Raw genomic sequence first — 25,548 nt, 5'->3', positions numbered from 1 at the left:
GAAAGAACGAGAACCCGGATACAAGCGGCCGAAATGAGTTTCCTCCGCAGGGTGTCCGGGCTCTCCCTTAGAGATAAGCTTGGTCATTCGGGAGGGGGTCGGAGTCGAGACACTTCTCCGTTATGTCAAGAGGAGCCAGATGAGGTAGCTCGGGCATCTGATTAGGATGCCACCTGGACGCCTCCCTGGTGAGGTTTTCTGGGCACGTCCCACCAGTAGGAGGCCCCGGGGATGACCTAGGACACGCTGGAGAGACTATGTCTCCCGCCTGGCCTTGGAACACCTTGGGTCCCCCCAGGAAAAGCTGGAAGAAGTGGCTGGGGAGAGGGAAGTCTGGGCCTCCCTGCTAAAGCTGTTCCCCAATAACCCGACCCCGAATTAGCAGTATAAAATTTACGGATTGATGGATGAACTCGTGTTTTTTACAGTAATCCAGGTGGAATTACTGATTTAAATGTGCTATTATAAACAACCTTAAATTAGCAGTTTTACAGGAGGAGAGTGCCTCCTGTTGGCATTTCACTAGAATACAGTTGCTTATTTACATTTTCTTACATTTTTTTTCCTTTCGGGCGTTCTTTCCGGAGTCAGGACCATGACAAAAATATGTTAATATGTAATGTAAATTATTAGATATCATAAGAATTTGTGAGTGACAAGATTTGGGGAGAGCCACAGACAATGTAGCAAATATATCAGGTATATCAACCACGACTAATTTGAATAAACACGTATTCATATTTACCACCAAAAGCCTCTATCGATCTATCTATCTATCACAACATGATTGACAGCTGCCATTTAACCACTATCGACGAAGAAATGTCCCATAGTTCCTAGTTTCTCAAAATCTAGATGGAAAATGAGATGTGTTCCATCCAAATCATAAGTTCCACAAGAAATTATAGTTCATCAGCATCGGTAGCTCACACAACTCTATTTTAAGGTAAATGGAATCCGTTTCTTAAGTGTTGTGCACCTGTGGCATCAAAGTCCACTCCACCTGTAGCCGCTCTCTGCTTCCCTCCCACTTTTTGTTGTTCAGAAGATGGCGTTCACATGGGTAATGAATGGATTCATGTTAGGAGGACAGCACAGCCTCAGCCCACCGTGCAGCTTCACTCATGTTCCAGCAGCATTGGAGCGCGCATGCAGTTTGCTCCTCAGAACCTCCATCCCACCATGATGACTTCGGACTACTCTGATGTCGAGGCGTTTTTAGACGGCCACCCGGAGCTCTTCGAGGAGTATCTGGTCCGTAAGGCCAAATGTGAGCATATTAGCAGGTGGCTGAGGGAGCACCAGGCTCCGAAAGTGACCGCGGCCGATGAGAGACGCGGCGGCGGGGCCACGGCCACGGAGCCTTCTCTGTGGCCGGCCAATCCGGACGCTCTCCGACGCAGGTCGTCTCACATGGAGCTTCGGCGCAACTTCGCCCGGTCCAAAGCCACCACGGCGCACCGGACCTACGACGAGCACGCCAGTTTCAGCCAGCAGGATCCCCAGTCCAGCATGAGGCGACGCGCACTCCTGCGTAAAGCCAGCTCGCTGCCTCCCACCACGGCGCACATCCTCAGCGCTCTGCTCGAGTCCAGAGTCAACGTGCCACAATACGCGTCCACCGCCACCGACCACAAGTGTCGCCTCAGGGAGACCAACGAGAGGGAGTTTTTCTTAGAACTGGTCAAGGACATCTCCAACGACCTGGACCTGACCAACCTGAGCTATAAGATCCTGATCAACGCGTGTATCCTGGTGGACGCCGACAGGTGTTCCCTCTTCCTCGTGGAGGGACCCCCGCACAAGAGGACGCTGGTGTCCAAAGTGTTTGACGTGCACTCGGGCACCACGGTCAGACCCTCCTCCTGCACCCTCAACTCCTGCGAGGTGCAGGTGCCTTGGGGAAAGGGCATCATTGGATACGTGGCGGAACACGGAGAGACCGTCAACATCCCCAATGCATACCAGGTAAACGGAACAAGCGCGACGCACTTGAATGGAAAATAAGATGACAACTGTACAAACAAGATGTCTGTAAAATTCTGCGTTATGACCACTTACTCAATCTAATGCGATCAGCAAAGAGATACACTCATATATCTATTTCAACAACTTGTTTCGTTTCCGTCCAATCAAAATCCCCGATTCGTGGTGATTGGTACCGAAGTTTGTGTATGGCACCCAGTGAAATGCATTGGAGTGGGGGAATATAATTCAATACTAAAACATGCTCCCCAAAACATTCAATCCACGGAACACGAGGAGAAAAAAAAAACTCAAAGAAACAATATGCAGAAATGTTTTCATCAAACTAGAATCACACTCAGCCGAGCAGGATCCTCACCTATGATTTGGATGAACGTCTCCTGCATGCCTTCATACTTGCCGCCTGTCATCAAGTTAAACACGCGGATTGAAAAATAGCATGCCAAAATGTCTTACGTGCAAAGAAAATGTCTGCAACAATTTGCGTTGCTGACATTTTAGGACCACTTGTGCAATGGAATGACATCAGCGTTGTTCCACAATACATTCACAATAACCGACAGCCAAATTGAACAGAGCCGATGTGTTTGATGTAGCTCTTGTATACTTGCCACTATAGTAGCTCATTATAAAATATTACAGTTATCGAACAATTATTTCTTAAGACACTACCAAGTCAAACTTCTTGAATATTTTTTTTCTCTTTCAATAATTGCATTCTGCACAGTAGCCAAGGTTGCATGGCACACTACTATATGGTTGTCACTCATACAGTACTTACGATCAGATCACCTATTCAATGCCTGTCCGTTCCTAATAAAAATAGACACTCACATTGACATATAGATTTATATACAATCTCATGGCTTACATGCTCTATTATTATGATGATTATGCTAAATACTTCTTAGACACATCTGGTTAGTTGCGATCTGCATTTTGTTGACTAGTGACATGTAATGAAAATAAAGTGCAATATGGTATGGCCACTTTGGGCCTGTGACTTTTTGTTTTGCCCTAAAGCTTTAGGTCAGTATCTAATAAATGAGCGCTTTATCCTTTGAAGATAAACAATATTTTTCACGTTTTTTTGCTGGCCATCCATCTGGCAAGTAGATGCATTTCTATTGTGTTATCATTGTGCTCCATATCACAGATTTGAACAAATTTCAGTGGGAAGTAAATCTTTTGTTTGCATATGCTAAGTCATCTTGCATCATTTATTATTTAAGGGCTTCAAGACAAGTGCGGCACGTATTTATGATGTAATCCAGATGTTTTACTTATTTATTCAGTATACATGAAACTTATTTTGTCCATCTGAGACTCTCGTATGCATTTGCATTTTTTTCTTCTTTGCCTCACAGACATTTCATCTGCCGAAGAATCGAAAATTTGTTAGATTATAAGAACATTGAGGTCATCGAGTTGCTGTGGTGAGGAGTGTGGATGGAGTCTATTCATTGCTTTTTTTCCCCCTGTCATTTACTTTTGAGGTCCATAGTTAATGTCTTTTATTGTGACATAACCAAAATAATTAGCAACATTTATGTCATGCTCGATGGCTCCGAGCGGTGCGTAATGTCACTGGCTGCCCTTCGACAATGGCTGCTGACTGTGGTGATCTTCATCAGTGCTCTCAAGGCTGCTAAACCAAAGTTAAATGCAAATCTTTTCACAATGGCGGCGGCATAGACTGTACGAGCGTTTTCTTTTTTTATGATATGTGCTTCCTTCCGTGCCTTTCAGGACCACCGCTTCAGTGACGAGATCGACAAGTTAACCGGCTACAAGACTCAGTCCATTCTCTGCATGGCTATCTGCAACAGCGACGGAGAGGTCATTGGCGTGGTCCAAGCAATCAACAAGAATCCCACGGGAACGCCTTTCACTGAGGATGATGAGAAAGTGAGACATCTCACCGGACGGCTCGCTTATACGCTCACATTACATTGCCTGCGGTCAGTGGGCCGTACGGCTAGAAATATCGAGAGAAGGTGATAGAAGTATGGAACATTAAACACATCGAGGAGAGAAGCAGTTTGAGTGTAAACACTTCAGTGACTCTCCGAGGAGGTCGTAGTTTTTCTTCTGCGGGCGTTAAAGCCACTCTTGACTTAGAGCTACACTCTCTGTCCATTACTGGCAACGTGATACATGGAGCTTTTGAAGGAGTTGGGAAATCCAGCTAAACAGTTAAGAGGTCTTGCAAATTATTTATACTCAATTGTAGTGCAACCCCATTTCACCCTACATTACAATTCACGAGCTTGTCCACAAGGTGGCAGAATGAAGTTGTTTCATCTGCTTTGCTTCTCATTTTAGTTTATTTGGCCGCCTCAATTCAACCCCCTGCTTGATGTGAATGCATGTTATGAACTACAAATCTGAAGTTAATAAAAGCAACCCGGTTGACAATGGCAACTCACAAGCTTCAGATTTTTCTAACGCTTGAAGATAACGCGCTACTTTTTTTTTTGTGTGTGTGTGATCAGGTACTGCAGATGTATTTACCCTTCTGTGGAATATCCATCTCCAATGCCAAGTTGTTTTCTGAGTCTCGCAAGGAGTACGAAAGGAGCAGGGTGCGTGATCCTATCAACCACCTTTCCATAAAAATCAAACCTTTGACAGTATTAATATTCAGGCATGCACATTGTATGGCTAGTACAGTCCATCAGCAGTTGCCGATGAAATATGGCATCGCACGTAGAGTTCGAAACTACCTTCTACTGCCTCAGGCTTTACTGGAAGTGGTCAACGATCTGTTTGAGGAGCAGACCGATTTGGAGAAGATCGTGAGGAAGATCATGCAGCGAGCGTTGACCCTCCTGCAGTGTGAACGCTGCTCTGTCCTTCTTCTTGAGGACATCGAGTCACCGGTGAGGCCGTTTGAAATTTATCTGTTATTTATTTATTTTTTTAGATTTTACTTTAATGAAAGAGGTCTGGCGGCCCGGTAGTCCAGTGGTTAGCACGTCGGTTTCACAGTGCAGAGGTACCGGGTTCAATTCCAGCTGCGGCCTCCCTGTGTGGAGTTTGCATGTTCTCCCCGGGCCTGCGTGGGTTTTCTCCGGGTGCTCCGGTTTCCTCCCGCATTCCAAAAACATGCATGGCAGGCTGATTGAACTCTCTAAAATTGTCCCTAGGTGAGAATGTGAGTGTGGATGGTTGTTTGTCTCTGTGTGCCCTGCGATTGGCTGGCAACCGATTCAGGGTGTCCCCCGCCTACTGCCCGAAGACAGCTGGGATAGGCTCCGGCACCCCCCGCGACCCTAGTGAGGATTAAGCGGTTCGGAAAATGGATGGATGGATGGATGAAAGAGGTCTTTGCTTCCCTTTAGGAGCAATGAAAAAATTAACCACGCTGCTTACCGTGATGTGTCCTCTAAGGTTGTGAAGTTCTCCAAGACGTTTGAGCTGATGTCCCCCTTGAGCAACATGCATCATGACATCAGGTGACATCGAACGCAAATTAAAAAAAAAAAGGCAGAAAAACAAGCATTATGAGGAACATAAAATGCACTTTAACCTTTACAAGTGAGTGACCTAACTTTCACCTTCTCTCAACTTTGAGTCCCGAAACATTGAAGAGTTGGCCGTGCCCACTGAAAATTTTAGAGAAGGTCAAATTGAGTAAACCTGTATTACATTTTAGGTTCATCTTGAAATTTCATCCGAAAGCTGAATAAATGTAACTTTTTGAAAGCAGATTATGCATTATAAGGATAACAGTTGAATGATGAAAACATTTGGATCTACCAAAGGTTACTAGCACATACCATTTAGTAGTGGCAACACTCATGGCCATTTTTTTCTTACAAGCCGCTGTGCTTGAATGCTCACAGGTTGTTTTTGTGGCTCTCTATCCATACGCAGCATCAGCATAGAGAAGCTGTCATGTTCTGATTGGCTGATCAATAATAGCATCGCTGAGCTGGTGGCCTCCACGGGACTTCCCGTTAACATCAGTGACATGTGCCAGGACCCACGCTTTGATGCCGAGGTGAATTTAGCACCAAGCTTTGACAAGCATTTTTACATTCCCACATGAGGATTTCAATAACTACGGCACCCAATACAATCCTTTTCTAGGCAGACCAAGCCTCAGGATTTCATATCCGATCAGTGTTGTGTGTGCCTATCTGGAATCGAACGCACCAGATTATTGGTAGGTTTGCCAGATTGAACAAAAAGTCAAATTTTTTCATGTTGAAAACCAATGACAATGTCGCTCTCGAGCCAATGACCCATCAGTCCCTAGCTGATGATGCTGTTTTACTTTCTTTCCATCATGTAGTCATATTCACTATATTACAAACTAGTGATTCAATTGGGAAATTTAATAACTATATCTCATGATCTATATTAAAAATGGACATTTGAATTATTTTAATCAGCCAGCAGGGTGGAGAAGGGAGATGCCGGGGTACGGTGGCTGACGGGGGAAACACGCCGCAAATGGCTGAATGCTGCAAACACAAGAATGATGCAAACAAAACACATAAACACAAAAATGAAAAAAAAAACAACAGAAACATAAGAAAGAAATACTGAGAGTGAGTTAACAGCGTATTCTGCGCGTATCTGTCAAATGATAACTTCAACAAAATTATTAGGAAATCGTCGATTAGTTGATTTTTATCCCAATTCCCAAACCTTATTGCACTATTTGCAGTGTAGCGGTAATGATTATTCCAGTGTGTTTCATAATTTCCTGTGCAGGGGCACTTTCAAGTTTGCCAACTAATGCCAGCTGTCTTTTTATTGGCTGTCGGGGAAGTTTTGATTTGGCCCTATGAACTCTACCCGGCATCAATTTTATTGATCGACATTGATGTGCCTGTTAAATAGTTAAACATTTTATTTCATGTGTGGTTTCTCCTCCACAGGGGTTGCACAAATTTTGAATCGTCTCGACAGGAAGACCTTCAGCGATGCAGATCAGAGACTGTTTGAGGTTTTCAATCATTTGGAGGGCACCGGGTTTTCAAAAGATTGAGCACATAAGGCATGAAAAACATTGTACTCCCTTCGGCTATTTTGCTTGTGTGCAGGCATTTGTGATTTTCTGTGGACTTGGCATCAACAACACTATGATGTACAATCAAGTGAAGAAGACGTGGGCCAAGCAGTCTGTGGCCCTGGATGTGAGTACCACTAACACATAGCAACGGTAAACTTATCACTCACAGGGTTTATTCTATTGAACACTCCCCCCCCCCAAAAAAAATAAAATAAGATGATGCATTTTTTTTCTGCCTGCGGTGACAGTTGACCTGACGTGTGCACTGTTCGTCAGACATGTCAAGGAAGTTGCAAATATACTTTTCACATAACACACCACCAACGCAAAGACTAACTTCAAAATAAACGCTTACATAATAATACACGGACGCCAATGCAATGGCTTGCTTTTATTTTGAAGTTGGCCTGCTTGGTGGCGTGACGGCTGGCCCGACTTGTCTATTTGACATTTCGACTTGCTTTAACAGTTTTTATTGCAATTAATTATATTGTTGCTGCCAACGCCATCCCCAAATGATATTCAATCGCGAATTAATTACACCGTTACAGTGTGATACGGCACAAGTCTTTGCCGTTTGCGGCCAGCATTGGTGATAAAGCGAGTGATGTTACACAATCTTGCAAGTGAAGAGCTCACAGTTACGCTAGCGCTTCGGATTTACTTGTTGCTTGCGATGTCAACAACAATAGCACAGAATAAGAATGGCCAGACTGCTGGTCAAAAGACCAAATCAAATGAATAACATAATTTATTGATTGATGATTTATTTTGATTGATGATTTTATTACCTCCTGTTGCCCAACGCCTAATTTACCTGGCAACAGTCGACGAATAAGGGGAGTACTGCAACTATTTTTTTCCACTTCAGGCACTGAAAGAGACATATGGTATTGTGCCATTTACACAATTTAAAACAGCTCAAAGGTTTCTTCGAAGGATCGTGAATACTCACCTAGTGACTTTTTGTGGTGGTTACTCGCCATAACCGAGATTCTGAGATTCCTTCCAAAGCATGAAATGTTACCTCCTCCAAATCCAGACTGCAAATGAATGATGAGTCCATCGCTTGTCACTTAAAAGCTTGTGAGAAGCCCCAATTTTAGAAATTTCAGAATGGCTCGCTCAAAATATTCTCAGAAAAAAACAAGTCTTTAAAAAAGATTTGCATAATTCCTTTTGGTTTGTTCAAAAACAATTTTAAAATGTAGCAAAGGCATTTTTAAGCGATGACCACGTTTCATGCTGAATTTAAATCAACTTAGGATGGACAAATACAATTTTTTTTATCATTTCTTTACACAATTTTCATCTATTTTTTTCCAGATGCTATCCTATCATGCTACATGCTCAAAGGTAGAAGTTGACAGACTGAAGGTAATTCCAGCTGGCACAAATAGGAACATTACAATATTCTGGCAATGAGAAGTAAAATCCATCTCAGTTGTGATTGCTTTACTTCCTGCTTGTCTGGAGCCCTGTGACTCACAGCTCTGTCCCAACCATCTCTCTCAAGGCTGCAAAGATCCCCCTGAGCTGCGAACTTGGCATTGACGAGTTCCATTTCAACGACTTCTCTTTGGACAACGATGGGATGATCACCGCTTCTCTCCGGATGTTCCTGGAACTTGGTGTTGTCCAAACTTTTAAAATAGACTACGAGGTGACCGAAATGAAATTTATTGAGATGCACTGCACATCTGAAAGATTTGGTGGCTTTTAGTAGGCTGGGAAAAAAAACAAACAAACATGTGTCAGTGTGTAATTATTTCTCCTTTCCGTAGGTTTTGTGTCGCTGGCTTCTCACCGTGAGGAAGAACTACCGGACTGTGGCCTACCACAACTGGAGGCATGCCTTCAATGTGTCCCAGTGCATGTTTGTTATGATCACAGTAAGTCCCACGCAACATGGCTTTGAATCCACTCTGATTGATTTGGATTGTCTTCGTCAATTAACGTGTGAAGCCGTGTGCCCCATTCACTCCGGAGTCGTAAATACGCTTTAGCTAAAGTGCCATATTTTAAATTTGAGCGCACCCTTTCAGCATCTAGCTTGCCCCTAACCTTTCCCCCGTACACTCATCTCATGTTTTACTGCCATCAGCCTCCCCATATGTCCCCTGACGCCGTTCTCCTTTGTACAGTTTAATCAAATCACACAACACAATAAATATTATATTTTTCAGAATGATGAATTATATTTGTTCATAGTCAGCCAGCTTTCAGGACGTTTTATCCGAAGCAGAGATTCTAGCGCTGATGGTTGGCTGTCTCTGTCACGATCTGGACCATCGGGGAACCAACAATGCCTTTCAAGCCAAGTAAGGCTCAGACAGTGTACAAGGACACATTTTAGTGATTTATAACAGTTTTGTTGTTACTACTGTGTCTGCAGGACAGGTTCTGCTTTGGCATTGCTCTACGGCACGTCAGCGACCCTGGAACATCATCACTTCAATCATGCAGTCATGATCCTGCAAAGTGAGGTGAGGCCCACATCGCCGATAAGATTATTTATTGATTTTATATTGTCAAATGATTGCGACAAATAAAACTGTCTGATTTTACTGTGTGCAACCACCCGACAAAATAAAATGGAGTAAATTGAACACACATTAATGTGCAGTGGCACAGCGGTTGAAAATCACAGCCTAATGGGACGTACATTTCTGTTTGTGACCATGTCTTACTCAGCGCACGGCAACACCGAAGGTCAGCCCGAAATTGATTTGGGAGATTTTTAGTCGAGACAGAGTCTCCTGTGGCAGCGGCCATCTAAAGATTTTTGAGTCTCTGGATGGATTTTAAGAGCAGCATTATCGATAGATTTATTTTAACAGAGAGCACAAAATGTCACTGGGTGCGGCTAACTTAGATTGCTAATGGGGACCTCATTAGAGTGTGAGCGATGAGTATGCCAATACGTTTGCTTTAAGGGAACATTTCAGGCCCTATTGCTCATCCTTGCCTGCAAAACTGTAAGGGGATTTATTTCATATTTTTGTTTCAGGGTCACAATATCTTTGCGAACCTCTGTTCTAAGGAATATAGCAACATGATGCAACTATTGAAGCAGGCCATTCTATCCACGGACCTCACTTTGCACTTTGAGTAAGTCATCTTTTTATTGCATTCAGAGAAAAAAAAATTAAGAAATGAAGAACTATCGACCTGTATTCTTCTCCTGCAAAACATGTTTGTGTGAAAAATCTTGCCGCATTGGATAGAGGCTTGAATAGACGCTCTTGCGTCCTTGACTGTCTTTGTTTGGAAAGGCGGCGGAGCAAGTTCTTTGAGAGCGTGCTTGCTGAAGAATTCAGCTGGACAGAAGAGAAACACAGAGAAGTCCTCAGGTGTTTTGGACAAAATAAAACACGGAGAATGTAGAAATCATTGACTTTTTGTTACTGAGTTTTTTTGATGGCCTGTGACAGATCCATGCTGATGACAGCCTGTGATTTGGGAGCCGTCACTCGGCCTTGGGAGATATCCAAACAGGTTGGTGCACTTAACATTTGAGATATTTTTCTTTCAGAAATGGGATCGTTTGGCTTTATTTTTTCACTGCTGTATTTCTATGCATAGTTGATTTTGAAAAGTGGCTCTGGCCCATAAATACCTAGTTTGTGTACCAGTTGAATGGTCGTAATAAGATTAAAATATAGGCTCATTTTATTAGCTATGAGGGACATGAGAGCATTTTGGAACCTCACATGGAACAATTAATAACAATGCGGGGAGGGGGGAATGACAATGTTCACTTATTAGGTCTCTACAGCTCCTTTGGGCTCAACAAATTGCATGCTCCACATAGTTGGTATGATTCTGAGCCTATGTCATATCACATTGAAGTAAAATGTGCCCATTCAGGTTGCTGAGCTGGTGACGAGTGAATTCTTTGAGCAAGGAGACAGAGAGAGGTCGGAGTTGAAGCTCACCCCAGCGGTAACAAAACTCACTTGAATTTGTGTTTTGTAGGGCCCAACCACTATGGACGTTTTGAGGCCAATTCCAATATTTGACTGGATAAAACTCAGATAACTGATTAAACACCTGATTCAATTAAAAAATATATCATGAGTATGTTGTAACGTGTTAACATTAAAAAAAAAAAAAAAAAGTAAAATATACAATATACAACAAAACAAACAAACAAACAATCAAACAAAAAAGAATCAACGGCTGATTAATCGTTCGGACCCAAATGTTTTGTTTGAAAACCCATCAGATATGTAGTCAGCCATGGTGATGGTTGTAGCAGAGCCGCAACCAATATCACACCAACCAATAAAAACACTGCTTGCACGGCAGGGAAGGCCAGTTTGACGGCAGAGTCGCAGTGGATGTAGCCAATGTAGTTGGCCATCTTGTACTTGTACAATTGTACTTTGATTTACGAGTGACCCAACTTCTCTATTTTTCAAGGTACAAGCCATAGCTCGACCGACTTTTTGTCTTGAATTGCAAGCAAACATTTGAGTTATGAGTGCTAAATGGTGACATTTGTGATGACATTTCTCTTGCACCTCTGCTGAAGAAATCAGTAGTGGGCTCTCTAAGATCCTTGTAGTGCACGTGCTTCAAAATGCACAGGCTTCAAACTTAGCTCATTGCATTCTATTAGTTCACCACTAGATGGCAAATGCATTTTACACATTGTACCTTAATCCTGAAAGCAATGGATATTTGAATACAAATGGTGCAGCAATGTATGGGGACAGACACTATAACAATACTCACAGGCATATATTCTTTGTCTTCTGCGGAAAACGACTAATATCACTGCATCTTACTGAGTCCCAAAGAATTAAATTGGTATTTGAAGCACCGTATGATGGTGCTGGGTAGCGAAACCCACAAGTGCACCAAATGTTCTAGAGGAGGATCCTAATAGTTTTATTGTGTCTTTGTAGGCCATATTTGATCGAAATCGCAAAGATGAGTTACCCGCCTTACAGTTGGACTGGATCGACGGCATTTGTAAACCTCTCTATCAGGTCTTTCCCACACCGCACATTATCAGAATGCTCATTCGTGTATTTTCTTTATCCCATAGTGCAAGTCATTTTTCTTTCCTTCCCAGTCCCTGTTGAAGCTGAACAGGAAATTGCAGCCAATGGCGGAAGGGATAGATGCCAACCGAAAGAAATGGCAGGAGCTGTGCGCATCTAATGAGCATGCACGCGACGCCTCAGTGACCAGTCAGAGTCCCGAGGCTTCAGAAGCCAGCGAGGAGTCCAACGTGAAGCCAGCGGAAAACGCCAACGGTCGAGTGTAAAGCTTCGAGCCACACCGCAGTGGGACCAACTTGAAGATGAGCTTCAAGTCTCCGAAATGATTGGAATACTGTCCTTACCCTTTGGTCATCACGTAAATGCACAACTTACTACTTGAATGAGTTTTACAAAATGTGAATGGCAGATTTTCCTCAAATAGTGGATGCGTCTTCACATGTCTGCAGTGAAGAACACATCTTTCTTTTTGAAAAACTGCTTACATGAACGCAACAGCAAACATTGTAGGACTCTTGAACATGTAAATGGTTGGTATGACATCTTGATAATGGAAAACTGGACATACAGTATTTTGCTCAGCTCTGACATATTCCAAAGTTCCAAAGTAGTAATCAAAATAAACCCATTAGCTATACTGCCTGAAGTCCTTTTATGACAGGAGGTGTCAAACTCATTTTTGTCATGGGTCACATTGTAGTTACGGTTTCCCTTGGAGGGCCGTTATGAATTTTGGGAAACCATAAATGTTTAATCCCCTCCACATATTACATACACAGCACACAACAAATTGATGAATAACTAGTTTTAAAATCAAAAGTCAAGAATAATAACTGTTATTGTGGATTACATATGACAATATGAAATGTTGGTTTTGACTATAGCAAGCATCATGGTACTTGACGTTTTTTATTTGCTTTCGCAGGCCACATAAAATGATGTGGCGGGCCAGATCTGGCCCCCGGGCCTTGACTTTGATACCACTGTTTTATGAGATTGTGATGTTGGATTTATTCTATTCAGATTTGCACTTGCTGCAGAGACCATTCTGTCAGTTTTGCTTTATTCAGTTTAGTTTCTTTTCCAACCTAGTTCTCATGGGTTGTTTTGTCTAAAAAAGAAGAGAAATGGTACAGACGTTCATTTGTTCAAGTGATGCAACTTGCAGGTACGGCATCAGTCAGAGCGAAGGTGCCTTTTTGAGGATGTCTTGTACATGAAAGGTGTGTTTTATCTGCTGAGCTTCACCTTGCAAGTCTCACATTCAAACTCAGGGCAAGGAAGCAGCTCTGTCATGTTGTGAAATTTCCCATTGCTCAAGATTTCATAATTTTACGGGAATTTAATGCTGAAATCGAAAAGAGTGACACGTTATGTGAACATAGTTTCCTAATGGATGCCGCCGCTGTCACGTAGCAAGGTGGTGGAGGACCCCAAAGTAAAGACAAAACTCACCGTTTTCTCGCCTCCTCAATGTACATGTTCCTGAATAGGGATGGGAATTGATAAGAATTTAGCAGAAAGTATTTTAAAGAAAGTAAAGCTTTTTTGAGCGTTGCATGCAAGAAGCCTTGCTGTCATCTTAGCAGGAATATAGCCAAACATCTGAGTACTTCTGCCTTGACGTCATGTTGAAAATGTTGCAAAACAAATGAGTTTTCTGCTTGTCTGTTTGAGAACCTCTTTTCTCTTTTTGTTGCATGGCCGCATTGAAAATATTTGTAGTAGTAGTAGTAGTAGTAGTAGTAGTAGTAGATTTTATTTATAAGTATAACTGATCCTTAGGTCATTCAAGTATTCTTACTGTAAACAGCTTGTTTCATATCAGTACTGTAACTGAGGCAACTGTGTGCAATCAGGTGCCAAAAGAGAAAGAAACTCCGATATATTTTTTATATGGCTCTCAAGGTGGTTTCTCTTCTTTCCTGAAAACGGAGCAATGGTGGGAATTGCAATATTTTGTAAGAAGACCAAAAAAAAATAAATGCTTGTTCTTGATCACACCCGTATTTTGTCAGGATGCTGATCACTGTAAGAAAGTGTTGCATTTGCATGTACATGTATCCTCTTTGATACTGGACGTGAGCGCAATGCCTTTGACTGCCTGATGAGAGAAACTCTTGCATGCCATTCCTCTTTAGGACACAGAGATTGATGCTGCTTGACAGAAAGAAGACTTACATTTTTTAACCATAATTAATGAGTTGTCACGCAATTACATGACTCTCCTGCTATTTATAACTGCACCTGTAATAAAGTCAACTGTGTCGAAAAAGAATTGACACTTTTTCAAATAAAAGGACCTGTGACATCAGAAGTGATGATAGTGTATGTTTATGCTAATCTAAGGATTTTAAGAATGCAACAAGCTGATTTTTGTGGTATTTATTGGGAAAACAATTAAATGCACGCAGATTACCAGGATTAAGTGATCTTGCAAATTATAGATCGGCTATTCAACCACCATGATGTGGTATGCTTTGGATTATTATGAACAACCAATCACGGCTCACCTGTTTTCAGATTGAGGTTATGTGACATTCGCAAGTTAAACTGTGCTCGGTCATTACCTGAGCCCTGAGCAACCGTGATGTCATTTTCAGTTGACAGCAAGCGGCAATATGGCTGCCCCCGGAGATGGATAAAGATGAGTGTTTTTTGCTACCGGGTACTTAATTTATATTCCCCCAACGCAATATGAATCAGGATGCCCCGTTTAGACAAGTACAGGCGCAATCAACATCTTATTGTACAGACAATTTTTGACTTGACTCCTCGTTTAAAATATCTCCTCGGATGCATTATTTTAAAGGCAAAGTAATCAAAATTTTCCCTTGACATGCACACACTAACAGGAGACAACGACGCGCTCGAAAGCTTTGGAGTGGACGCTCCAAAGGAAAGATGCGTTTTTGTGGCAAACTGGTCGTTGCCAACGCAAATGCAGGCGCTGAAGTTCTTTTCTAGTAAGGGAAGAGCGACTGAAATCAGGAAAACTGACAATGCTGAGAACCAATTTAATGTTACATCACTACAACTGAGTACTACATAATTGTCAGTCCTTGCGCATGTTTTCATTAACCATGAATAATGTATTTAGAAACAAATCTTTGAATTTACTTTACAAGGGCTTGAAAATGTGTTCGGAACTGATTAATTGTCTCTTTTGTCTGAAGTACATTCAAAGTGAATGGGACAAAACAAACAAAATTGATGACCTCGGATGTGATGTCATGGCGTACAGTGTGTAAATCCATGGTTACACAAGGAAACGGCCTCATTACAGTAAGAATGCTCAAATATTCATCAAGTCTCTTTCTTCATCTGTGGGCAATGTTTGATGTTCGGACTTAATAAGGCATGGAGGTGAGGCTAGCGTTGCAACAGTCGGTGCACTTTAAAGCGCATGCAGTTGCCTGCGCCCAGCCAGCCTGATCTGAGCCTTAATCTATAATTTAACACGGATTGACTGTCTTCTACACGGGGTCGATCATCACCAGGGAGAGAGAGAAAGACTTCCAACCTCATTTTTGAGTTGCGGGGCTGTAGATTTCCATCTCTGCTGCTTTTTTTTTTTCTCCCTCAAACAAGCAGGCTTCTTTCTATACAGGCTAAATAATCATCATTGCATCTCATGACATGGTGAGAAACCAGCGCCTCAAATAAATTTGCAGGGCTAAATAACCCCAAGATTGCTCAGTGTAAGAGTGAAAAATCAGCATAGGTTGTGTATGCAAATCAAGCTGGAATGAAATCACAACGCCTATGAGGACATGTCCCATCAAGTATCTATTATTAAACAATCAGGCCATACAATAGTAATTGTGTGATGTAGGCTTTTAAAATTAATACATCCTCTCAATAGTTAATGCAGAAGTAGCTTTCCTTGGCTCATTTAATGATTACATTAATTAATAATGAGCCTCATAATGAATGTGTTATATATACTGTACACTCACTTAAAACAACACTCAGGTATGATTGAGAATGTCAAGGAAGATCAAAAAACAATGGTGTGTTGAATTTACCCCATTTTATTTCGTCAAGTGGTTGCACAAAATAAAATCATCTGGATCCCGATATATTTTCTAAATTGAGTAGACATCTCCTTAAAATATTTATCTGGATGATTTTTACTTTGTTTAGAATTTACCTTTGTTTTGTTTTTAAATTCAGTTAGTTTTTAGAGCAAGTTTGTTCGTTTTTTATTTTTTGAGAATATATAGTTTTATGTTAGTTTTTATTAGTTTTAGAATCAGTTTTAGTTTTTAATAGATGGAGTATTAGTCAAGTGCAAGAGAATTATTTACATATATACAGTATATATATATACGCACACACGCACACACAAGGTCACTAAGTATTCCATAATCGAGTAAAGTCAACTACAATTCTCAATTAATTGTTTGACCTTCCTTCTTGTAGTTATGGATGTACAACCAAAAATATGTTTAAGATGAACCCTGAAAGCTTATGTACACTGAAAAATGTTATTTGTTGAATTTACTACTTATTTTGTCAAGTGGTAGACAATACATATACTTAAAAAATGTACCTGGATCCAATTGTTTTTGGGGGTGGGGGGGTTGTGCAAACACTCGAACTAAAATTGAATAAATCCAACGCGCCATTTGTGTGTGTGTGTGTGTGTGTGTGTGTGTGTGTGTGTGTGTGTGAGAGAGAAATAAAGAAGCCCGTCTTTCCGATAATTATACTTAGTTTTAGTTAGTTTCATTTAGTTTTATTGTTTTTTTAAGCGTTTTCATTTTTATTATATTTCATTCACTTTTTCAATTTTACATTGAGTTCTTTTGTTACTTTTCGTCAATTATAATAACCTTGGTGCAGAGAGCCTCACTAAAGAGGAGGAGACTTAACTGTGTTGATTATCACGATTGGGCGAGGCCGTAAACGGCGATCGCGTTCAAACAAGCCTTTGAAACATCAAGGCTCGCTTTGTTTCTGTAAGATCTGGTCACGAGATAAACTGTTTGAACGTCCACCACAGCTGCTCGTGACCCATTTACCCTGACATGAAAATCCAGATTGAAGATCGAAGCTTAACCTTTGAGCCCCCCTGTCGTCCGTCACCTTGTCTCCTCAAGGCCTGGACACCATAAACGGTCGGACACTCGAGTAGTCCACAAAGAATGTAGTGGATCGCGGATTTACTTAGATTGTCTTGTCCTGCCTCCAAAAGTGCCGCGGGCTGTTTTCCTAAACCCTCCACTGGTGTCATGAAGAGATGAGTCAGTGTAGATCGCTGCGTGTTTTGCGCTTTGCTGCCATGCCTGCACATCTATCACAATCAAAGTCTCTTCAGTGTTCTGACATGAAGATGAATAATTGATTCACGCATACTCACTCGAGCGTCCCGCTGCGCCGGAGTGTGTGAAGCGTTGCTGTCAGAACTTAACTGTTGCAGCAGCTTGTTGATATGTGTCATGTCATGATGTGTATGCTTATGCTTCACAAGCCTGCATTTGTGCCACTCGTGGTGGTGAGGTACATACGTTACGGAACAGAACGAGGCCCCTCAAAGGTGCAGTTTAAAGGTGATTTATTTATTTATTTGTTGTAACTTTTAATCAGTAGCCTAAAAGTGGGAGGTTCAATATAGCCACACTGGTCACTATCATTCTTAAATTGGGCATCTCATTCAATGGTTAATAAACTGTAAATGTTAAAAAGAATGTAACTGTAAACTTTTTGAGACCCTGAAGGCAACCATATTTTGTGCTCGTGTTTCGCATAACTAAAGTGAGCCAAGATTAGACACTCAAAGGCAACTTTTTTTTATAGTCCTCATTGGTGGAATAATAATAATAATAATAATAATATTAAATAATAATTGAAGAGTCAACCACCATGATCGGCATACTTTAATATTAGAAATGATTCACTAATTAGATAGACCTATAACTATGTTACTACCAATATAGCCTACAATTGCCTTTTTTAAATTAATCTGTTCATATGACTGAATTACTAATGTCTGTGCAAAAAAAAAAAGGAAGCAATTTACAAGCCAAAACCTAATTTGGACAAAACTACTGGGACATAAAAAAAAGAAACATACATAAAATGCACCTAAAGAAAGCGAATGTTGCGGAAATCCGACTGGATGTGTCCGAGTAGAACAGTCGGACCATTTCGCAACAAGATAGAAGCCAACAAACCAACAGGCACCTTGTTGATACACTACACTAACACTCATGTTCTTTGCGTCATATTTAAAAGCGCATGCATTCAGGCTGTTATTCAACAAGGTCAGAAAACTAATGTGATGTACGTCTCGACCAAATTGTGTTTTCAAGCAACTCTGTGAGTGCCACCTGTCAGAATGCGGAAAATGTAAATGTTCTGCGCCTGCAGCGTGAATCATCACTCAGCCGTGTATTGCTAAAAGGTAGAACACACAGTTTGTTTGGAAGTGGAATCTATCATTCCTTGTATCAGTCATCCACGATTCTCTGCTGAGTAAAAAAGAAAACCTCAGACTGATTTGGCTAAAAAGACCAAAATGTTTTCTCAAAGGCACTGAGCCTTGAAAATCTGAATTCTACTGACAAGGTTTTTCAATCAGAAAACAAGAAGGAATCCAGTCAGGATGGCAGTTCAAATGGTAATGTGAATAAAGTTGAAATGGTCGTGAGAATAAATATTTGCTGTTCTCTTTGTCATTTAGTTGTGTTGTAATAATTCAGTTGGATTCAGGGCAAAAAGGACGTTATCTGGTGGCTTACTGGCTTCGGTGTGATTTTTCGAATGAACTGAATTTACCTGATCCTCATTATCAGTCGTGACTAACCTGAGGTGCTTGGAAATGATGAAATAATATATTCCTGAGAGGAAACAAAGCAATTTCAGTGTATCGGGTGTTTTAAGTCAGAATAGAAAATCAGTGAATAAATAAAAATGAGCTACAGGAAACAAACCATCCATCCTATGAATTCCCAGAGAGTTTATCATCATTAGGGTCATGGGAAGCTGGAGCTTTATCCAACTGACTTTGGGCAAGGGACAAACTACACCCTGGACCAGTCGCCTGTTAGTCGCAGGAGATATATTGACAAACAACCTGAGCGGGAACCTGAGTTAGAATAGTTTTACATTTTTCGTGATAGGTAGTTTCCATTTGTTTTTTCTTTTGTTATTTTTTTAATTAGATGCTTTTAATTCAATTTAAAGTGGGCTGGTGAATTATTTAAATGCTCATTTTAGATTAGTTTTGTTAGTTTTAGAATTAGTTTTTGTTTTTTACATACAGTATATGTAAATGGTGTTTGTGGAGTGCAAGATAAAAAATGTTACTTAGTATTGTATAATAAAGTAAACTACAATTACCAAGTGACTGTTCGGCCGTTTTTCTTCTGTAGCTCACGTGTGATATGAATTGAAAAAGACAAAAATGAAGGAAACTTTCCCTATAATCATAGTTAGTTTTAGTTCGTTTTCTAAACATCAAATGTGGTTTGATGTATCTATTTTTTAAAGCACTCTCGTTCTGATTGCATTTCGTTCATGAAATAGTTTTTTTCAGTTTTAGTTGTTTTTGTTAGTTTTGTGAACTATGATAACCTTGGTGGGAACTCCAAGCTTTATTCTTAAGCTGCAGCTTTCACTGCACACTCGGAAACACATGCACACACACACACGCACACGCACACGCACTCATCACACACATTGGCTGCTTTGATCATCACTAATTACTTTGAATAACAATGCAATTATATTTATTAGACCACATAGGATTGACACCACTTCCTGGCCAGTGATTTACTGTGCAACCGTATCTCACACGGCAGACAGACGTACGACCCAGCGCTGCATTTTCTCGACTTAACCATACTTTACCTATTTGTTGTATCAAATCCTCAAAGGCGAGTTCAGTGTAGTATAATTTCATTTGGATAAAACATCACCTACATGAACATTATAAAAACTGGGGTGAAGGAATTCCAATGTGGATATTGGTCCCAGACGTGGCTGCAGGGCAGTCCCCTCATCAACGAATTCCTTACACAACTAAATCCACACTGCCTGCACAGGAGTCAACCATTTCCACTCACATTCACATCTACAGATTATTTAGGGTCGTCAATCACTATAGTAAATTTTGGGAATGTGGGAGAAAATGTACCTTAAGTCAAAGACTGAAAGTCATACGTGCTAACCATGATAAAGTTGTGCTGCCAAAACTGAATCAGGCACAGTATTACCTATCCATTTTGTACTTTCCTTTGCATAAATTCAAACTTCATATCTGAACAATCTGAAGTATCTTCTTTTTTTTTTTAATCCATCTGTTGGATTCAGCTCTTCAACAGTCTATTGGTTCGATGGAATGGGGCCCTGGGTTGGGGAGTGTGAGGAATCTCAAGACCATTGCATCCTGCGCACATAGCATCAACCATCACAAGTGCTTATATGTCCTTTCCTCTTGTTTACTAACGTTGGTGAAGCTGGAGCCCCGCTGTCTCTGCACTAACGAGCACAATGTAAACTGACCTGGGCTCGGCACTTCATATCCTGACTTGGAAGAGCCCGTTTCCTGTGCAGCAACATCAACCAAAGGGACCACTTAAGTTCCCATCCCTCGCTCAACCGCAAAAATTTACCCTCACTCAAGTAAGATTAACAATAACAGCCTCCAGATCAGGCATGGACTGGATTTCAGTTGCATGTGGCGATGATGCAAATCACCTTCATGTTCACTCGGGCACACAGCAAGTGTGGTTTCTTGGTGAATGAATAGGGAAAAAGACATGATGAAGACCGTCCTATGAACACTGAAGCTTGTTGTGAATGCTGAGGGAAAACATTCACAATAAGGCATTCATGCGTCAAAATACAGCCCATATTTAGCAAGTAGAGCTAAAGTCACCAATTCTTTTGAGACTGAGAGCTACTTCTTGGACAGTGGTTAATGCAAAGGGCTACCAGCAGTTTGAGAGACACTTCTGAAATAAAAAAATCCACTTAAATGACATTTCATCATATATCATGTTGCTATTTCTCTGCAAATATTTTGATTTTTACATAATCCCATTGGGAGTATTTCTAGGAAATCACAATGTTGCAGATTCACCAATTCACTTTTTTTTTTAACCTATCCTCTTGTAATTGCTGAAAACCTCAACTACCGGTATTAGCTGTTATTGTGCCCATTGCTTCTGTGCCATCTTGTGGCATCCTGGCGCCAAGGAACTATGTTGAAGCTCTACATTCAGTCAAAGGTGCGGGTTTGCCAGCATTGTGTAGCATCTATAGGCAATTATAAACTTTTATGGGGGGGGGGGGTCAATTACTCGCAGCATGGCCTGGACCAAATCGCTAGCAAATAGTGTGTGTGTGTGTGTGGGGGGGGGGGGGGCATTCTATTGCATCTAATAACACACAATTTGAATGCAAATCAGAATGCTCTGCTGTATCTCTAGCTAGCAAGGCCATTGACATGTTTGCATGTGATGTATGCTGAAAATCAATTAAAAGTACGACACGCTGAAAAGAAAAATGCTCCACAGAAAATAAAACATTTCACTCTCAACGCGACCCTTGCAGTGCATTGTGCCAGTGTTTACTTTGAAGGTCAATTCCCTGCAAGGTTTTGCTTAGAATTTTTTTCTCTTTTGATGGAAATGAAAGCTGACTATCGTGGTCCGCCTACGCTAAAAACGTGTCCTTCAGGTGGCATTCAGGGCCTCGCTGAGGCGTCAAGTTTGACTAACAAAGAGAGTACTGTAAATGTAAATGAGCAGAAAACCTTCATTGTGGCTCTGTCTTGAGGAGGAGAGCAACTTCAACCCCCCCCCCGCCCCCACCCCACAGGTGAAATTTAAAAAAAAAAAAAAAAGGAAAGAGGATGAGAAGCAAAAACAGTTCAAAGAGCACAACTGTGAGAGAGAAGGAAGGGGTCAAAGGTAAATAGCGGATTTAGCGCTGTGTTCGATCAGAGCTGACAGCTGCGGCAAGAAGAGCTAGCAAGGCATCATGCAAGGATTCCGATTTTGATGAGGATACAGGAACATCTGCATTTACGGTATGTTTGTTCCATGAAGATCTTAACGGTGGTGACTTCTTCACAAAGGAACGCTTGAAGACTACCGTATTTTCTGCACTATAAGGTGCTTCAGAGTATAAGGCGCACCTTCAATGAATGGCCTATTTTAAAACTGTTTTCGTATATAGGATGCACCGCATTATGAGGCGCATAGGATAGAAGCTACAATAGTGGCTGCGGCTGCGTTATGTATCCACTAGATGGAGTTACGCTAAAGGGAGTACAATACAATACAGCTTTATTTATACAGAGCTTTCACAATCGCTGCAGCTGTAACAAAGCGCTTTACAGAACATTGAAAATACTACATCCAAGAAATCAGAATATTGATCCATATATATGGTGCATCAGATTATAAGGCACACTATCGGCTTTTGAGAAAATCGAGTGCTTTCAGGTGTGCCTTATAGTCCGGTAAATACAGGGGGTACCTACAAATTTGAGATGCGTCAATTCCAAGTGGTGAAATGACAATACAAGATTAGGAACAGTCCTAAATCGTACTTGGACAATTCTTCAAAAATGAAGCTTCAAGATGGTAATCGCCAATCCCAGTTAGTTGTCAAATTAAACCACAAAATTGCAAATTATGTGTTTAAAACAACCACATAACTGCTTTAAAATCCACCATTTTAATGGAGGAAAAGGGAATACTGTAATAGGAACAAAAAAGCGCATTTGCGAATAAAGAAAAGTGATCAACATAGCAATGGTTGGAGTTTGTTTTCTCTTTCAAGGTTCAGGGGCTAGCTTTGTTACTTACATTCTTATCTATGTTGTGGCATACTGGTCTGTGCTGGTCGATTCACGGGTGCTGGCGCTATTCGCCTGCCAATCACGCTGTTGGTGTGAACTGTTAAAGAAATCTTAAGAATAGTAATTATAGCATTGTATTGTTGCTTTAAATGGAAATGTTCATCTTCATGCCTACAACCTTGAAAATTATTGCAGTTGGCAGTATGCAATTCAAGTACAGTAACTCTATTTATCCACACTGATTTAATACACAATCACTTGTCATGTTCCTTACACCTGTATAGGTTTTGTTTGTATGAAAACATCAGAATACCGGTAATAATACGGTTATGTGTTGCAGTCTACTTGTATTTTATTACAGGTTACTGAAGTCAAATAAATAGTACATGATTCCCGTCACAAAGGGCTCCAGCAATGTGCCTAACTTCAGTGGGAAGAGGGCAGATTTAGGGGGAACGTGATATTTCTTTTCACGGTGTAAACTGGAGAGTGTCATTTCATTAACACACATATTGTGTTTTTATTGCTCTGGGCAGTGCTGTGTTCATTCCATTTAGCTTTTGACAAAAAAGTGCCTCCATGCACATCATGATTGAATGAGGAAGGCCACCAATGAAATGGAATATACAACAAGCAGCCACGACATTATGACAACCTGTGTGTGTGTTTCGGACTAAATATTAGGAACAGCTCAAAGTAGGAGACCAATACTGTTGTACAAAGCTGCAAACTTCCATTTTCTATTGTGCTTATTATTACGTGGGTCATGGGTGTGCTAAAGCCCAACTAATGTTGGCTAATCTCATGAGCCTTGCTTTTTTTGTTGTTTTTGTGTTTGTTTTGTCACTTTGTGTTTGTTGTTACGTCGTGTGGACCTGATGTGGACTTTTTTCAGCATTTTTTGGCCACGACATTCATCAAGGAGGAGACTCTGTGCTTGGTGGTTGCGCCTTCTCGGCAGCATGGGTATACCAGCACTGTTTTTGACTGGGAGGAATGTCGGCGCCATTTGACTGTCGTTGCTGGACAGTCCCGGGGCGCTTGTGTCTTGCGCCTGTAATGGGCAGCATTTTTCACAGCCCCGCTGTGGGGCCCCACGTTCAGCTGAGAGATCAGTGCTGTTGAACGGTCTGCGGCTGGATGGATGTAAGTCTTGAGGAACCGACGGTGAGAAGAAAGGAGTGTTAGCGCGGAGGGCCGATGCGGATTTGGAACTGGGAGCCGCGGCTTGGAGTTTGAAGCGGATTACGTGGGACAGGAGAAGTGAACTCATCTCTTTTCATCAATGGACGCTACAGCTTCGTGTTTGCTTTCAAAACTGAGCTTGTAGCAGACGTGTGCACATTTTCAGCATGACGTCTCTGATCCACTGGTGAAAGGACACTTTGATCCTCTCCTCTTTCATCTATAACTGCTTCAGACAACAAAGTGTATGCAGAAAAGTGGTGAAGATTGCACAACTGTCTGTGTCCTATGTGTTGTGTTGTGTTATTTTTGTTATTTTGACTTCAAAATGGCGCCGCGAGAGTGGCTGCCTTTCCAGCAGCTCCTATATTTTGTTGTTCTACTTCTTCCTTTCATAACTTTGCTGCTGTGAATTGGGAATTTCTCCATTGCGAGACTAATAAAGGTTTTCTTATAATCAAACATGTAGACAAACAAACAACCACAATCACACCTGTGGTCTATTGAGAGTCTTCAATGATCTAAACATGAATATATTGTTCAGGTTTTGAGTGAAAACCTTTTTTTTTAATGTCCACACTTGGTGAATAAATAAAACCTGTTCATGTTATTCTCCAAGTTATCAAACTGTAATATCCTGCTTGCCCTGCGGTTTGGCCAAGAGAATCCAAATGGAGCCACACAAGCAAAGACGGTATAAATTCAAACCTGCTGTATGCATTGATGTCATTCCTGAGCCCAAGGTGCCGGCGCAGGCCTGTCGTTGCTGAGTTACTATGGCAACTAGGGCTCAAACGTCAGAAAAGCTGATAGCAAGGGTTCAAGGGTCATGCCGCAAACAACAAACAAATTGCATATTCTCCCCGTGCCTGCCTGGGTTTTCTCTGGTTACTCCATTTCCTCCCACATTAAAAAACAAACAAACAAACAAAAAAACCCCCCCAAAACATGCACGGTAGGTTAATCTAAATTGTCCCGAGGTGATCGTGAGTGTGAATGGTTGTTTGTCAATGTATGACCAGTTCAGTGTTTGAACTTGATAATACATATACAGTGAGACATTGCCCTCTAGTGGCTGTCTCTATAACTGCTTGTAAAAATATTCAAAACATTCAGGGAATGCGTGGCCTATCAAAAGCCCCGTTCTTTCTTATTGGCTAGGAAGGGGCTGTCAATCAAATGCCTCAGAGGCTTTTTCTGGCTGGTCTCCTCATTGTTGATTTCGAGGTTGGTGAGTGTTATCCCTCCGTCGTAATCGGCGGTCTGACAGTGTAAACAATACACACACATATATATATATCTATATATATAGATAGATAGATAGATATTTAAAGATATATATCTATCTATATATCTATATAGATAGATATCTATATATATATATAGATAGATATAGATAGATAGATATATAGATAGATATAGATAGATAGATAGATATACTGTACAGGAATTAGGAGAAGAAGAATTCGGACCACTCCGGAGGATGTCACTCACCGTGTCATACCCAGGTGACACCGATG

General features: G+C 41.2%; 1 protein-coding gene and 1 long non-coding RNA gene across 3 annotated transcripts; both read left to right on the top strand.

Annotated features, from left to right (window-relative positions):
- The first annotated feature begins 1,059 nt into the window (after positions 1 to 1,059).
- Positions 1,060 to 14,341, top strand: pde11al (phosphodiesterase 11a, like). Of its 2 annotated transcripts, none has more exons than XM_086114172.1 (20): positions 1,060 to 1,968; positions 3,736 to 3,894; positions 4,482 to 4,571; positions 4,728 to 4,868; positions 5,380 to 5,444; positions 5,866 to 5,992; positions 6,082 to 6,157; positions 6,879 to 6,946; positions 7,044 to 7,136; positions 8,339 to 8,389; positions 8,529 to 8,675; positions 8,797 to 8,904; positions 9,224 to 9,333; positions 9,408 to 9,498; positions 10,023 to 10,123; positions 10,288 to 10,365; positions 10,447 to 10,510; positions 10,883 to 10,957; positions 11,926 to 12,009; positions 12,096 to 14,341. In XM_086114172.1, exons 1-20 carry the CDS (start codon positions 1,060 to 1,062, stop codon positions 12,288 to 12,290), a joined length of 2,832 nt encoding a protein of 943 aa, XP_085970298.1. In that variant the 3' UTR covers positions 12,291 to 14,341. The 2 variants fall into 2 exon arrangements, with proteins under 2 accessions (XP_085970298.1, XP_085970299.1); XM_086114173.1 differs by having other exon boundaries at positions 1,114 to 1,968; positions 10,056 to 10,123.
- A 7,637-nt stretch (positions 14,342 to 21,978) lies between these two features.
- LOC147203702 (uncharacterized) lies at positions 21,979 to 24,490 on the top strand. The gene is made up of 2 exons (XR_015101201.1): positions 21,979 to 22,066; positions 23,739 to 24,490. It is a non-coding gene; the product is annotated as an uncharacterized LOC147203702 (long non-coding RNA).
- Positions 24,491 to 25,548: the final 1,058 nt, after the last annotated feature.

Source organism: Hippocampus guttulatus, chromosome 6, assembly GCF_054856545.1.
Source record: "Hippocampus guttulatus isolate MCC_2025c chromosome 6, RoL_Hgut_1.0, whole genome shotgun sequence".
NCBI classification, from domain to species: Eukaryota; Metazoa; Chordata; class Actinopteri; order Syngnathiformes; family Syngnathidae; genus Hippocampus; species Hippocampus guttulatus.
The sequence above is the reverse complement of the archived record's forward strand: the minus strand, read 5'-3'. Positions and strand labels throughout refer to the sequence as shown.

Coding starts and splice junctions, on each gene's coding strand:
- pde11al (XM_086114172.1), top strand. CDS start 1,060: ATGGGTAATGAATGGATTCATGTTAGGAGGACAGCACAGCCTCAGCCC. Junction 4,572..4,727: donor AGGAGTACGAAAGGAGCAGG/GTGCGTGATCCT, acceptor CTACTGCCTCAG/GCTTTACTGGAAGTGGTCAA. Junction 10,124..10,287: donor GACCTCACTTTGCACTTTGA/GTAAGTCATCTT, acceptor TTGTTTGGAAAG/GCGGCGGAGCAAGTTCTTTG.